This window comes from Hylobates moloch, unplaced genomic scaffold, assembly GCF_009828535.3.
Source record: "Hylobates moloch isolate HMO894 unplaced genomic scaffold, HMol_V3 SCAFFOLD_1, whole genome shotgun sequence".
NCBI lineage: Eukaryota > Metazoa > Chordata > Mammalia > Primates > Hylobatidae > Hylobates > Hylobates moloch.
In genome coordinates this window covers 4,065,688-4,080,043 of record NW_026652276.1, presented here as the reverse complement: position 1 = coordinate 4,080,043, position 14,356 = coordinate 4,065,688, and the positions used below count along the sequence as shown (strand labels likewise).

The following is a 14,356-nucleotide window of genomic DNA, read 5'->3' as shown; positions in this document are numbered from 1 at the left end:
ACACTTTGGGAGGCCAAGGTGGGTGGATCACCTGAGGTCAGGAGTTTCAGACCAGCCCGGCCAACATGGTGAAACCCCGTCTCTACTAAAAATATAAAAATTAGCTGGGTGTGGTGGCACGCACCTGTAATCCCAGCTACTTGGGAGGCTGAGTCAGGAGAATCACTTGAACCCGGGAGGTGGAGGCTGCAGTGAGCCGAGATCGTGCCACTGCACTCCAGCCTGGGTGACAGAGCGAGACACTGTTTCAAAAAAAAAAAATGCTGCTGGGGAGCCACTGAACCAACCGGAGACCCACTGGTTCCACCTGAAACAGCTGTCCTGGTGTGGAGGTGCAGAGCTAGACCAGCACTGGTCCCTCCAGCCCCCTCGTAGCCTCTGCTGCACCTGAACAGGCAGCTCTTGCCTCTGCCTTTAGCTCTGCGTGTGTGCGCCCTGACGGTTCTGCGCTCTCTGTTCTGGAATCGCCTTCCCCTCCTGTTTGGGGACCTGCAAGGGTGTGAGGCACGTGAGGGCATCGCCATGCATATTTTACAGGCCTCTTTCTCTGGACTGTCCTTCAAAGGGAGTGACCTTTGTCTTTCCAGGACCTACCCAGTGAGATCTGCATGCCATTTTCCTATGGGTCAAAAATCTGAACTCACTACTGCTCCTTCCCTGGTTCATAAGCCAGAGTTGGGCTGGTTGGCAGTCACTGGCTTGTGGCCCTGTGTAATTATCTCAGCCATCACGCACTGGCTCTTTCACAGGGGCTGGTCACACGCCTTGAGTGATTCTTCAGAAATCTGTTGAACAGCCTGACACCCAGCCCTAGGACACCACGCTGGGAGGATTCCCCAGCTACTGAGTGGGGCCAGAGACTCTACTGCCTCTGTGGCCACATCCCTTTCCATACTGGTGTCTCGTTTGTTCTAATGAGTGTGTACAGTGCTTTTAATGGTGAATTTTCTGAGTAATGAGAATTTGACCAAATTGAAAAGGGGGATTTCCATGCATCTGAAGTTGCCATGTGTTTCTTCTTCTGATCCATTTGCTCTAAGAAATATAGTCTAAGTTTAGGACTGAGGGTTTTTTTTAAACAGAATACTGAATGATTCTTTGTTTTGATTTTTTTATTGCAATTTCAAAAATATGACCTGCTTTCCACAGGACTCTCTAGCAGAAGTGGAAGAGAAATACAAGAAGGCTATGGTTTCCAATGCTCAGCTAGACAATGAAAAGACAAACTTCATGTACCAGGTTGATACCCTAAAAGATATGTTGCTGGAGCTTGAAGAACAGCTGGCTGAATCTAGGCGGCAGTACGAAGAGAAAAACAAAGTAAGCATTAGTATGATACAGAATATTAACAATAGGCTGCCTGCAGTGGCCCATGCCTGTAATTCTGGTACTTTGGGAGGCCAAGGTGGGAGGATTACTTGAGCCCAAGAGTTCGAGACCAGCCTGGGCAACATGGCGAGACATCATTTCTAAAAAAAATTAAAACAATTAGCCAGGTGGTACATGCCTGTAGTCCCAGCTACTTGGGAAGCTGAGGTGGGAGGATCACTTGAGCCCGGAAGGTTGAGGCTGCAGTGAGCTGTGTTGACACCACTGCACTCCAGCTTGGGCAACAGAGAAGACTCTGTCTCAAAAAAAGGAATGGTAGGATTGTGTGTGTGTGTGTGTGTGTGTGTGTGTGTGTGTGTGTGTGTGTGTTTGTATGTATGTGCGGATATATCGTGTATGTATGTATATACAATGTATAATTTACATTATGTATTTTTATATTTTTAAACAATGGCTCTCCACTTATCCAGGAAATCCAAACATCTGAGAATAAAAGTACCATACTCTTTGCCAAGTGACTTGAAATATTGATACGTATAATTTCAACATGTAAACTGGAGACAGTTTTTCTAGAAGAACATCTAAGCTAAAATCAAAACCATGAAAAAACATACCTATGAAAGAGCCACCATGCTCAGATGAGGTGCGATCAGATGCTTCAAGATTTTCCTCTTCATATATATTTTCTGATTTTTATTTTGTTCTCAACACCATAGAGAAATAGTTATGAGTATCAGAGATTTTAAGAAAATTATATTATTTTCTGCTGATTGGGAAAAGACACAGTTACTCCACTTAAGAATTAAATACATCACCAAGCTCAGAGAGAGATAGAGTCTTATTTGAGCTTTCATTAAGAACCACTGGAACTAGTTTGTTAATAGCTGAGATCAGATATAATTTCTATTGAGAGTCTCAAGCATGAGTCGTGTGTTAAGAGAAGTAATGACAGCGGACTGATTCCATCAAGGCTGGGCTTGGATGTTCTTTAGATAGAAAGCAAGGAATACTTTTTTCATACTTTTAGGAATTGTCCGATTTTTCAGAGATTCTGAGAGAAACAGAAAATGTAACGTGTGAGTGTCGTTGTTGTTGTTGTTTTTAACTGGCTATTATCCTCTAAATCCAAAGGGTTAAAACCAAGGTACCCTTGACAACCCTCAGGCCTGCTTCTTTGACTGCTGTAGAATTGAGTTGGAAGCCGAAGAAGATTTTTCTCACAAAGCTCCTTATAGCTGAACTCTGAAAGAGGGGAGCTTTTCACAGGACTGATGTCATGTGGGAACGGAGGAGTGGAGAGCACATCCCAACCCCGCCTCGGGTGGGGGCCTGTAATGCATTTGCAGTCCTCCTGCAACGCTGTCATTAGGCATCATTCAGTGGACTGAAAACTCCCGAGTCTCACTCCAGAGAAGCTGGATGGTGCTAGAATGCTGTCCTGAGATGGACACAGGGGCCATGCAAAGCCCCACAGGAGGGCCCTTATCATAACCAGGAGGACACCAGCCACCCCCAAGCTAAAGGAAGTGGGTGAACAGGAGTGCCAGGGTGAGCAGAAGCTCAGGCCAGATCCCATCTCAGATCACCCACCTGACAGGTCTAGGGAAGGAGCGTCCTGCAGGCCTGTAAGCTGTCAGCAAAGTGTGTTGGGTCTCAGGCCGTCACCAGGGAATGCGCTGCTGTGACTGGGCAGGAAAACAGCAGAGCCGAGCTGCCAGCTGCCTGGGCTGAGCCTCAGGAGAAGGCCAGGCCTGAGGAGCAGCTAGGTTTTGCAGGCTCTTCACTTGCTCCCCCAAACTCTCCTGTTTTTGTCCCTTAAGGGGCAGCCCCGAAGCACAGAGCTGGCCACCAGCTGTTGATGAGAGATGCTTAAATAGGCCATATTTATCTCCTTTGTATCCCAAAGAGTCTTCCTTGTCATATTTCAGCAGGGGCCATTTTATGGTAAGTCCTTGCAGGGCAGCCTCACCCAGGTTCTCAGCACAGTGCTGTGGAAGGCGCCAGCCTCCCGGGGGGGGGCCCTTCCTTGGCTCTTGCTTCACTGTAGATAAGAAATCAGAAAATCCTTGTTGATTGCATCAACTCCTCAGGTTAATTTGACAATAAGTCCTCAGGCATCATCTATAAGGTCCAGAGGAATCTGTTTGTGTCGTTTGAAAGGCCTTGAAGGCCAGGCATGGTGGGTCATGCCTGTAATCCCAACACTTTGGGAGGCTGGGGTAGGTGGATCGCTTGAGGTCAAGAGTTTGAGACCAGCTTGGCCAACATGGTGAAACCCCATCTCTACCAAAAATACAAAAATTAGCCAGGCACGGAGGCAGGCGCCTGTAATCCCAGCTACTTGGGAGGCTGAGGAGGCAGAATCTCTTGAACCCGGGAGGCAGAGGTTGCAGTAAGCTGAGATCACACCACTGCACTCCAGCCTGGATGACAGAGTGAGACTCCATCTCAAAAAAATGTATAAATAAAAAAGAAAAGACCTTGAAGATGGTGATGATGTAGTAGCAGGTGATTTGTTCCACAGAAACTATAAATCGTGAGAACCTGAACTGGCATGTCAGAAACGCGGGATTCCACTGCTTTAGTGCTGTTTCTCTCCTTTACAGGAATTTGAAAGGGAAAAACACGCCCACAGTATACTGCAATTTCAGTTTGCTGAAGTCAAGGAGGCCCTGAAGCAAAGAGAGGAAATGCTCGAGGTAGGTAGCATTCTCCTGCTTTTCTTTTCCTTTTTTCCCTTTGGAGCATTTTGTCAGGCCATGACTGTCTTAGCTTAGGCTGCAGTAATAAAATACCATACACTGCGTGGCTTAAACAATAGAAATTAATTTTCTCACAATTCTGGAGGCTGGGAGTCCAAGATCAAGTTCAGGTGAGGCCTCTCTTCCTGGCCTGCAGACAGCCACCTTCTTACTGTATCCTTCCTCAAACGGTGGAGAAAAAGCAATGTCTCTGATGTCTCTTCATATAAGGACACTAATCCTATTTGATCAGGACCCCACTCTTATGACCTCATTTAACCTTAATTACTTCGTAAAAACCCCATCTCCAATTACAGTCACATTGGGCATTAGGCCTTCAACAGATGAATTTAGAGGGACACAATTCATTCCATGGCAATTACTAAAGTTTTCAGTTTTCTTAAATCTGAGAGTTTAGGCTAACTCTCCGTCCCTAGATTTATGAAACAGTCCCTCTCATTGGTGAACATTCCTACTCTTTGGCGATCTTGTGTTTGTTTTGGGAGGTGTGGTAGACAGAATAATGGTCCCCCAAAGTTGTCCGCATCCAGATCCCTAGAAATTGTAAATATGATGCCTTACATGATTAAAGGGCCTCTGCAGTTGTGATTAGAGACGTTGAGAGAAGGGATTATCCTGGATTATTTGATGGAACAAGGGTCCTTCTAAGAGGAAGGCAAGTCAAAGGCAGAAGTAGAAGATGTGACACAGGAAGCTGAGATTGGAGTGATGTGAGAAAGGGGCCATGAGCCAAGGAAAGTAGCTCAGTCTTAGAAGCTGAAAAAGGCGGAGAAACAGATTCTCCCGAGAGCCTCCAGAAAGGCTTGGTTTTAGCCCAGAAGACTCATTTTGGACTTCCGACCTCTAGAATTGCAAGAGAATAAATTTGTGTTTTAAGCTGCTGAATTTATGATGATTCATTACAATGGCAAGAAGAAACTAATACAGGGTTGGTTTTTAATTTTTTGACTTAATCAGTTCTTTAACTGCTGCCCTGAAGTGAGAATTTCACCCAAAGCAGGTTTTCTTCCTGCACTTCTTGAAGCCGGGAGTAGGACAAGGAAAAAAATCCTAGAATGCTGACAATGAATTCAGGGTAGATGAGGTGAAAGGGTGCTTGCAGCCTCACTCACTGTCCCAGATCTCAGGTTATCTCTCGGGCTGGGGTTTTTCTTCCTCTTTAACCCTTTATCTGCTTTCTATCTGTTCCTTTCCTCAGGAAATCCGACAGCTACAGCAGAAACAGGCGAGTTCTATCAGGGAGATTTCTGATCTTCAGGAAACAATAGAGTGGAAAGACAAAAAGATAGGGGTAGGATTCCCAAGTCTTGAAAATCTACTCAGATGGGCAGCCTGCTTAGCAAATAGTTTTTTTCAGAGTCTTTAGTTTGCAAAACCGCTTGTCTGAGTATGCATGCAACTCCCACGTGACACCAAGTTGTATTAATTTATTTAATTTTATTAAGTAGTGAATACACTAACTTATCCAAATTGATATGAACTTGGAATGTGACATGGACTCTCCATGGAGGGTCTTATGAATGTGTAGCTGTGCGCTCTGCCTGTCCCGTGGGTGGGCCGGGCCGGTGGTTGTTGAAATACCTGGAGTGAGGAGGACACTCTGAGGAGGTCTGATGTGTGCAAGGCCAGACTTCTTGGGATTATCTGCCCGGCGGTGCTTTGAGAAAAAAGTCTAAGCACCACCAGCAGATATCCCCACCTTGAAATCTTCCCCAGGGAAGGTCTCCACATACCCTTCTCCCTCCACAAGAAGAGAAGAGGCAGTTCTACACTTAGAATGGAAGAATAGGGGGAACAGAACCCCACGAAGTAACTGTTGTGATTGGTAACGACAAATGGTTTCCCCAAATAGTGATTCATACACATAGCTCTGATAAAGACGTCGAGATACCTGCACAAACCATCGGCACATTGCCTCAACACCCACACTGTGTTTCTACTGTCGTGCTCATCAGCACTTAGGATTGTGTGTGTGTGTGTGTGTGTGTGTGTGTGTGTGTGTGTGTGTGTCTGCATGCACACACACTTTCGGACCACTTTGTTTATCTGAGATGATGGATACCAAGAATCAGTGTATAAAAATAGTCTAAATGGCTACAACAGCTGTCCTGGGAGGTGCTTAAGCAATCCTTTTTCTTTACTGATCCCTCATTCAAGTGGAGACTTTGCTTAACTCTAATGCAGCTGTGAACACGCAGACAAAGCTAGAAAGCGATGCAAATATAGTAACCTCTGGGCCCCATGCTGTGTTCGTGTGCTTCAAAATGCACATGTCTTTCGTGGAGGATGAACAGTAACGTTTCTTGGATTATAGATACTAAGCGAAAAGCTCAATCCTTGGATTTTGTTAGGCAGCGTCTCTTTAATGTCTAGAGTCCACCAGCGTTTTAGATGGTAGAAGCCTCCTTCTGGTTCCTGCTTCCGAAGTAACTTGCTCATCTGTGCAATCTTCTTCTTTCTCTTGGCTCTGCTGCACGCTCAGGCATTAGAGAGGCAGAAAGAGTTCTTTGATTCCGTAAGGAGTGAACGGGATGATCTTAGAGAAGAAGTAGTCACGCTGAAAGAGGAATTAAAGGTACGAAGCCAAAGCACAGTTTTATTAAAAAAAAAAAAAAAAATCCAGGTGACAACAGCAAATTTTGGGGTTCTGTGAATATGTGTGTACATAGTTAATTTTATGTCAGTTCTGTTAATAATTCATCTCTTGGGTTAACTGACAGCAATGAGATGTAAAATAAATGTAGATTCAGTGGGTGGTGCCCAGGGCCTTTTGATGTTAATAAACATAGCCGATCTTGAATACAAGAATTTTTTGATATATTATCTAAATTTTTCTCATACTCACTAGTAAATTCTCCAGGATATTACTCAGACTTAGAGAATTAATTTGCCTCTTTATATTATAACCCCCAATTTAAGGACTTCTCTAGATGAACAGTGACTTGGGTAAGTGGTTTGGGCAAGGATCCTGCTAATTAGACTTTGAGACCTACTAGATTACAGGTGGAAGAAGGTTCCCTGTCCTTTGTGGGCCACGCCAAGGCGTCTTCAGCTGCTGCTTGACACAGGTGAAGCGCCAATGGCAGCACTCTGGGTGGGCGGATTCCTGAACCGTCACCATCTGCTGCTTGGCCTCCAGGGTCAAAGCCAGAGCAGTGAGCCAGCCAGCTACAGGCTTAGAGCTAAGATTTGTAGTTCTGCTCCTCGAAGAGGTGATCAGTTCAGGGGAGTTCCTCACACACAAGGGAGAGAGCCGCAGGCGGCAGGAGGGCATGGGTGAGTGATGTCTGCAGTTGGGAAGTGCCACTGTTTTCAGTGAACTCTGTTTCTTTTGAATATACTGCATGTTCTAGCCACCTCTGAATTCCTTCTTTAACATAAGTTTCATATGTCTCTTTCAGAACATGTATATATTTCTTTCTTTATCTGGTTCCTCTTTTTAAAGAATGCAACCAGGGTTTTAAAATGAAAGGTCGCTTGACAGTGACTTGCTTACTGCTCCACTGGGAAGCAGCCCGCAGGCCTACCTGTAGTTAAAAAGGATGCCTGGTGGAAGTAGTAGCTTGTCACCAGCAAATGAAAGCCTGGATTGGAACATCTGAGAAAGAAGTAGCCTTTGGAGGACGATATCCCACATTTGTGTGTGTTGACCGAATATTCACGAGTGCTGCACCCCAGCATTTCTCTGTCTCTGTGGAGTTACCCTGTACTTCAGGAAGAAATGGTTTTCTTTTTTATTAGTTGTATTAAAACAGAGTTTAACCTAATATCACTGAGTAAATATTACGATGAGCCTATTTTTGTTCCCAGAAACATGGAATAATCCTAAATTCAGAAATAGCTACCAATGGAGAGACTTCTGACCCTCTCAATAATGTTGGATACCAAGGTGCTACCAAGATGACGAAAGAAGAGTTAAGTGCCCTCAAGTCGATGGGGGATGGGACCCTAGGTAAGTATTTGCTTTCCTTCGGCTCCTCACACCTTTCCACTCAGCACTGGTTCACCCTCCGTGCACTGTTGGGGTTGGAGCCACCGTCACCGATGGGTTAACAGTCACCAGCATGCCATTTGTTTCATCACTTCATGGTAATTTCCTTGCCACCCGGTGTGGTCACCCACGTGTTGTCTGGCATGCTTCTCTGTGTAGTGCACCATCAATGGCTCAAGTGTATCTTTTCTTTTGCTGCTCAAAGCTACCAAGCAAGACTGTGAAGGCAAAAGGAAAATAGTCTCAAAATTAAGTAACAATGTGGAGAGTACTATTTGGTTTTCCTCAGACACATATATATATGTACATATAAAGTGTGGCTTTTTAAGCCGATTCTATGACCGAATTATCAAAAGATCAGAGTAGTTGAGGCTGTCAAGTCAGTTGGCCATATCTGCAAGCCAACATCAACATCCTAGGCAGCGTTCAGCGTTTTGAGGGTACGGGGTGTCTGTGGACAGCAGGTCTGTCTGTGTTGCCGTTTTCAAGCCACCACTCGAGGTGGGCAGGCGGCCGTGGTAGAGGGTGTGGCAGTGCTGAGAGTCTGAGTATGCCCACCTTTGTCAGAGGGGATCCTCCTTTGTATGCCACGTGTTTGCTTCTGAAAGAATATAAAACTGGGTAATCCAGTAGATCAGAGGAATATTTTATACCATTTTCAATGATCTGATTTGTCACAATTTGTCATAAGAGTTGGCTTTGGGAGAAACCTTCAGATTCTGGCATGCGGCCTGAAGTTGCAGCGTGCAAGTGAGGCCTCGTCTGTCACTGGTCACCCTCTGCGTTCCAATGTTTTACAAAGAGGCTGGAATAAGGTCAGGGTCCATGACTTTTCATTTTAATTTAGAAGCTTTCATCTTATTTCTTTTTATTTATGGAAATAGAGACACCTCCAGGCCCCATCTTCTCAGGCCTTGCATTCCAGGGAGGTACCTCATTCATTATCTTTATGACTATTAAAGAAACACAGCTCTTTTCAATTGTGTTAAAAAAGTTGTGGCCAAGTGCGGTGGCTCACACTTCTAATCCCAGCGCTGCGGGTGGCCAAGGCTGGAGGATCACTTAAGACCAGGAATTCCAGGCCAGCCTAGCAACCCAGCAAGATTTCATCTCTAGATATGTATATAATATCTATATACCACTGTTGAAAAAAGGTAAATTGATTCATTTCCATCATACCTTTATATGAGCTACCCAAATAGCTAGAAATTTGATTATGCTGCTCTTACTCAAATACACATTTTATAAATCTTTGATAGCCATTGTGAAATGTTCTAAGAACCAGAAATGTCAGTTTTGAAATGGCCTTCAAATGACTTTTGATCACATATTCCTTCAGTAAAGAATTGTAGGATCCAATATATATGTTTATTTTAAATCTATGTATGTATACTATTTCATTAATATAAAATGTACGTTGTAAAATATATGCAAAGAAGTTTTAGAGTAAAACTCTAAATAGAATTCCTAATATTTCCCCCATTTTCCCTGGGATATGGGCACCCCACCATGGAGATCACTGGGCTATAAAATTATCTAGCTTTGACTTTCAGTAACATAGTACTGTATCTAATCTGCTGGGGTTTTGTTTGGATAATCCAAAAATTCCAAAACAGTTTGATGTTCTTTAGACGATGAATAATTTATCATTTAATTTAGTGGTCATCTTGATCTTCAACATTTGCCTCCTGCTGGTCCTCTCTCCCTAGTCCCTTAGGGGATGGAGTAGAGGTATCAGGGCACGGACCACGGACACAGGGTGTTTTCTCAGGAAAACAATGGTTGAGTGGCAGAAGATAGATTTCTTTTCATATGAGCTATTTCAAAAGCATCTTCCTTGAGATTGACCTTGAGGCTGCATTTCTAAAAGTGCACTGAATATTCTTTTAAAAAATTACTTGAAAGCTGCTTTTAGGGCTGTGTGACATGCAGTGCAGTTTGACAGCTGCAAAAGTACAAGTTGTCAAGTTGTTCATTGAGAAGTGAGAGTGGGGAATCGAACCTTCAGTCCGTTCCTAAACCCATCACTGTGGATTGTTTGGCTGCCTGATCCAGAGTTCCTTCTATTTGTCGAAACTTAACTTCACCTTTAAAAATCTGTCCACACAAGATGGCACCAGCAGCCACTCTGGCCTTTGATGTGGTGGCAGTGGCCCTCACTGACCCAAAATTTATTAATGCAACTGCTGCTTTGCCGCACAGAACTGGCAAAGGCTTGTTTCTCATGACTCTTTGATGACTGTCTCTTTAGGAATAGGGGTGGGTGGGATTTAGAACATGTGTTTACATTCTAATGTAAATTCTGTGGCCACCACATCATGGGGTCCCTTCAATTTTCTCAATGGTCTTTTAGGAAGAGCCAGTGAAGTGGAGGTGAAAAATGAAATCGTGGCGCATGTGGGGAAAAGAGAAATCTTGCACAATACTGAGAAAGAACAACACACAGAGGACACAGTGAAGGACTGTGTGGACATAGAGGTATTCCCTGCTGGTGAGAATACCGAGGACCAGAAATCCTCTGAAGACACTGCCCCATTCCTAGGAACCTTAGCAGGTGCTACCTATGAGGAACAGGTTCAAAGCCAAATTCTTGAGAGCACTTCTCTCCCTGAAAACACAGTACAGGTTGAGTCAAATGAGGTCAAGGGTGCACCAGATGACAGGACCAGAACTTCCCTTGAGCCATCCAACTGTTGGAGTGACTTAGATGGTGGGAGCCACACAGAGAATATGGGAGAGGCAGCAGTGACTCAGGTCGGAGAGCAGGCAGGCACAGTGGCCTCGTGTTCTTTAGGGCATAGTGATGACACAGTTTATCATGATGACAAATGTATGGTAGAGGTCCCCCAAGAGTTAGAGACAAGCACAGGGCATAGTTTAGAGAAAGAATTCACCAACCAGGAAGCAGCTGAGCCCAAGGAGGTTCCAGCGCAGAGTACAGAAGCAGGTAGGGATCACAACGAGGAAGAGGGTGAAGAAACAGGATTAAGGGATGAGAAACCAGTCAAGACAGAAGTTCCTGGTTCTCCAGCAGGAACTGAGGGCAGTGGTCAGGAAGCGACAGGTCCGAGTACAGTAGACACTCAAAATGAACCCTTAGATATGAAAGAGCCCGATGAAGAAAAGAATGACCAACAGGGAGAGGCATTGGACTCATCGCAGAAGAAGACAAAGAACAAGAAAAAGAAAAACAAGAAGAAAAAATCCCCAGTACCCGTAGAAACCCTTAAAGATGTTAAAAAAGAGTTAACGTATCAGAACACAGATTTAAGTGAAATTAAGGAAGAAGAGCAGGTAAAGTCTACTGACAGAAAGTCAGCAGTGGAAGCCCAAAACGAGGTGACTGAAAATCCAAAACAGAAAATTGCAGCAGAAAGCAGTGAAAATGCTGATTGTCCGGAGAACCCTAAAATTAAGTTGGATGGAAAACTTGACCAAGAAGGCAATGAGGTACAAACAGCAGCTGAGGAGGTACTAGCCGATGGAGACACATTAGATTTTGAGGATGACACAGTTCAATCATCAGGCCCGAGGGCTGGTGGTGAAGAATTAGATGAAGGTGTTGCAAAAGATAATGCTAAAATAGATGGTGCTACTCAAAGCAGTCTTGCAGAACCAGAGAGCGAAGACGCAGATCGCTGCACCCTGCCCGAACATGAAAGTCCCTCACAGGACATTAGTGATGCCTGTGAAGCAGAAGGTACAGAGAGGTGTGGGATGTCAGAACATCCAAGTCAGACCGTCAGGAAAGCTTTAGACAGCAGTAGCCTAGAAAACGATGACTTGTCGGCACCAGGAGGAGAGCCAGGGGACTTCAATCCAGAAAGCAGAGAAGATCCCAGAGGAGGGAATGAGAAGGGCAAAAGCAAAGAAGAGTGTACCATGTCCTAAGCTGAGGCAGGCGGCAGGCGTGGTGCACAGGAAGTCTGAGTGTGAGGGGCTCTTTTCTCTCCACTGCCAATGTAAGTAGAATGTTCTAAATTCATAGAGAGGCACTGTATGACAATCACCAGGTGACCTACTGCTTTAAGTTATAGACTGTTACTTGTAGATTTCCATGTAATCATTGAGGTTATCACCCAGATTAGAAAGACATATTTGTTATCAGTGTACGTTCTAATTGAGAGCATTCCAGTAGTATCAAACAATAATGTCTACTGTTTATAGTCCACTTACTAAAAATAGAAGCATTTACTATTTGCCTTAGGCTGATAGGAATGTGGGTTTTCTTGACCAAATATATCAGCATCTAATTGAAATGACCAAATAGCATTCTTAAACTTCTGTATTATGAATATAATTGAAATTTACATTAATGTCTTATTCACATGTGTACTTTCATATTTGATTTTAAAATGTACATTAGAACCTGTATGGTATTTTATTTAAAGGAGATAAACAGCCAAATAGCAAATAGGTCACTGAATGATTTGCACCTTAGAACAATAATCATTTTAAGGATAACAAATAAATGTCTGAAAGCACGAGGGGCTTTATTTGCCTTCACCTCATATAAGTCTTCGATCTTGAACCGATGCTTTTGGATCTCATTGTTGATATACCTGAATTTACTTTGTAAGAGATTTTAACTTCACTTCGTGCTGATGGTGTATCAAATTCACTTTACAGAAAGATTTAAAGTTTTTTTCTGAAAGTGATACATGTCAAATTACATTTCCTACTGCAGTATTTGAGCAGGGACAGTCATTTTTTAAATGTTTTTGGCCGGGCGTGGTGGCTCATGCCTGTAATCTCAGCACATTGGGAGGCCAAGGCAGGTGGATCACCTGAGGTCAGGAGTTCGAGGCCAGCCTGGCCAACATGGTGAAACCCTGTCTCTACTAAAAATACAAAAAGTTGGCTGGGCGTGGTGGTGGGCGCCTGTAATCCCAGCCACTCCAGAGGCTGAGGCAGGAGAATCGCTTGAACCCGCGAGGCGGAGATTGCAGTGAGCCAAGATCAAGCCATTGTACTCCAGCCTGGACAACAAGAGCGAAACTCTGTCTAAAAAAAAACAAAAAAAAACAAAAAAAAACACAAAACAGTTTTCACACCTGTAAACCTAGCACATGGGGAAGCCAAGGTGGGAGGATTGCTTGAGGCCAGGAGTTCAAGGCTGCAGTGAGCTATGATTGCACCATTGTACTCTAGCCTGGGAGACAGAGTGAGACCCTGTCTCTAAAAAAAAAAAAAAAAAAGTTTTTGAACCTTAAAATACTTCGTTTGAATTTCTAATCATCATTCAAAAGAGCAGTAAAAAAAAGGTGACTTGTTCTTATACAAACTACTAATTAGACTATAGTAGGATATTTTAAAGAGCTGAATCACTTTTGGTATTTTGGTATAAATATTTTCATTTGTTATGTCCCAGTATATTCTTATTAGAAAATTCTTATTTTGATCTGCCTGAAGAAAATATCTGTTTTCTATATAAAGAAACATTTAAAAATAATTGTAAAGTTAGATTTAATATTGTAAAATATAAAATCACAAAGGAATGTACCTTATGAGTGTTATTGACATTTTATGAAATTTTGTGGATTCATATTACTGTTACAAGACGGAATTGAATGCAAAAAGACCAAAACTTCAATAAAATTTGAGGAAAACGTAAGTGTTATTATGTAATTGAAATAAAAACATTTTATAATTGTACAAGACTATGGTTCCACTCTTTGGGCTGCTTGAAGTCTGAGTCTGACTACTGTTGTATGTAATACCACCTTTCCAGTAATATCTGCTTGGGGTTGCTGATTCCTGTTGGGGTTCCATGGAAGACCCACACCTGATGCCCTTCCTCAGTAAGGAATGCACTTCCCTCCTGGCATCAAGCCTGGGGCTAGCATGGGCATTACTGGGAGAATTGAGACGATCGTCCCACACCATCTCCTGTGATCTGTGGTTCTGATGTGCAGCCTCAGTTGAAAACGGTCTTCATCTATTGCTGTGCTTAAATGTGCCAATACTTAGAATGTTTTGAAGAGTAGGATGAAAGCAGCAAAAACCTTGACTGTTTCTGCTCAAGTGTCCTGAAGTAGAGGATGGTGGGGATGATAAATGCTTGCTAGGAAGTAAGTCCAAGGGCTCTATAGGACTTCACAGGGTTTTCGTTTATGTCTCTAACTTTAGCAAAGCTGCATTCATATTGGAATGCATATGGAAACAGCTCTCATTCCTGCCTTTAAAGGGCTCTTGGAAAGCAGTTCGACAACCAAGGTCACTAAATGGTGAGATCATCAAGCCATTTTAAATTATTTCTTCTTGCCGTAAGTCT

At 43.5% G+C, this 14,356-nt stretch overlaps 1 protein-coding gene across 14 annotated transcripts in view; it reads left to right on the top strand.

Moving 5' to 3' along the window:
• LRRFIP1 (LRR binding FLII interacting protein 1) overlaps positions 1-14,356 on the top strand; it is a 158,917-nt gene that overhangs the window by 130,879 nt on the left and 13,682 nt on the right. For 4 of the 14 annotated variants that reach the window (XM_032753407.2, XM_032753393.2, XM_032753410.2 and 1 more), the window contains 6 exons: positions 1,150-1,320; positions 3,936-4,028; positions 5,290-5,382; positions 6,574-6,666; positions 7,902-8,043; positions 10,436-14,008. In XM_032753407.2, coding sequence (XP_032609298.1) covers positions 1,150-1,320; positions 3,936-4,028; positions 5,290-5,382; positions 6,574-6,666; positions 7,902-8,043; positions 10,436-11,973 — 2,130 coding nt within the window. In that variant the 3' untranslated portion in view covers positions 11,974-14,008. Of the gene's footprint in view, positions 1-1,149; positions 1,321-3,935; positions 4,029-5,289; positions 5,383-6,573; positions 6,667-7,901; positions 8,044-10,435; positions 14,011-14,356 lie in introns of those variants that run through there. The other 10 variants (XM_032753382.2, XM_058436904.1, XM_058436954.1 and 7 more) reach the window with 8 other exon arrangements.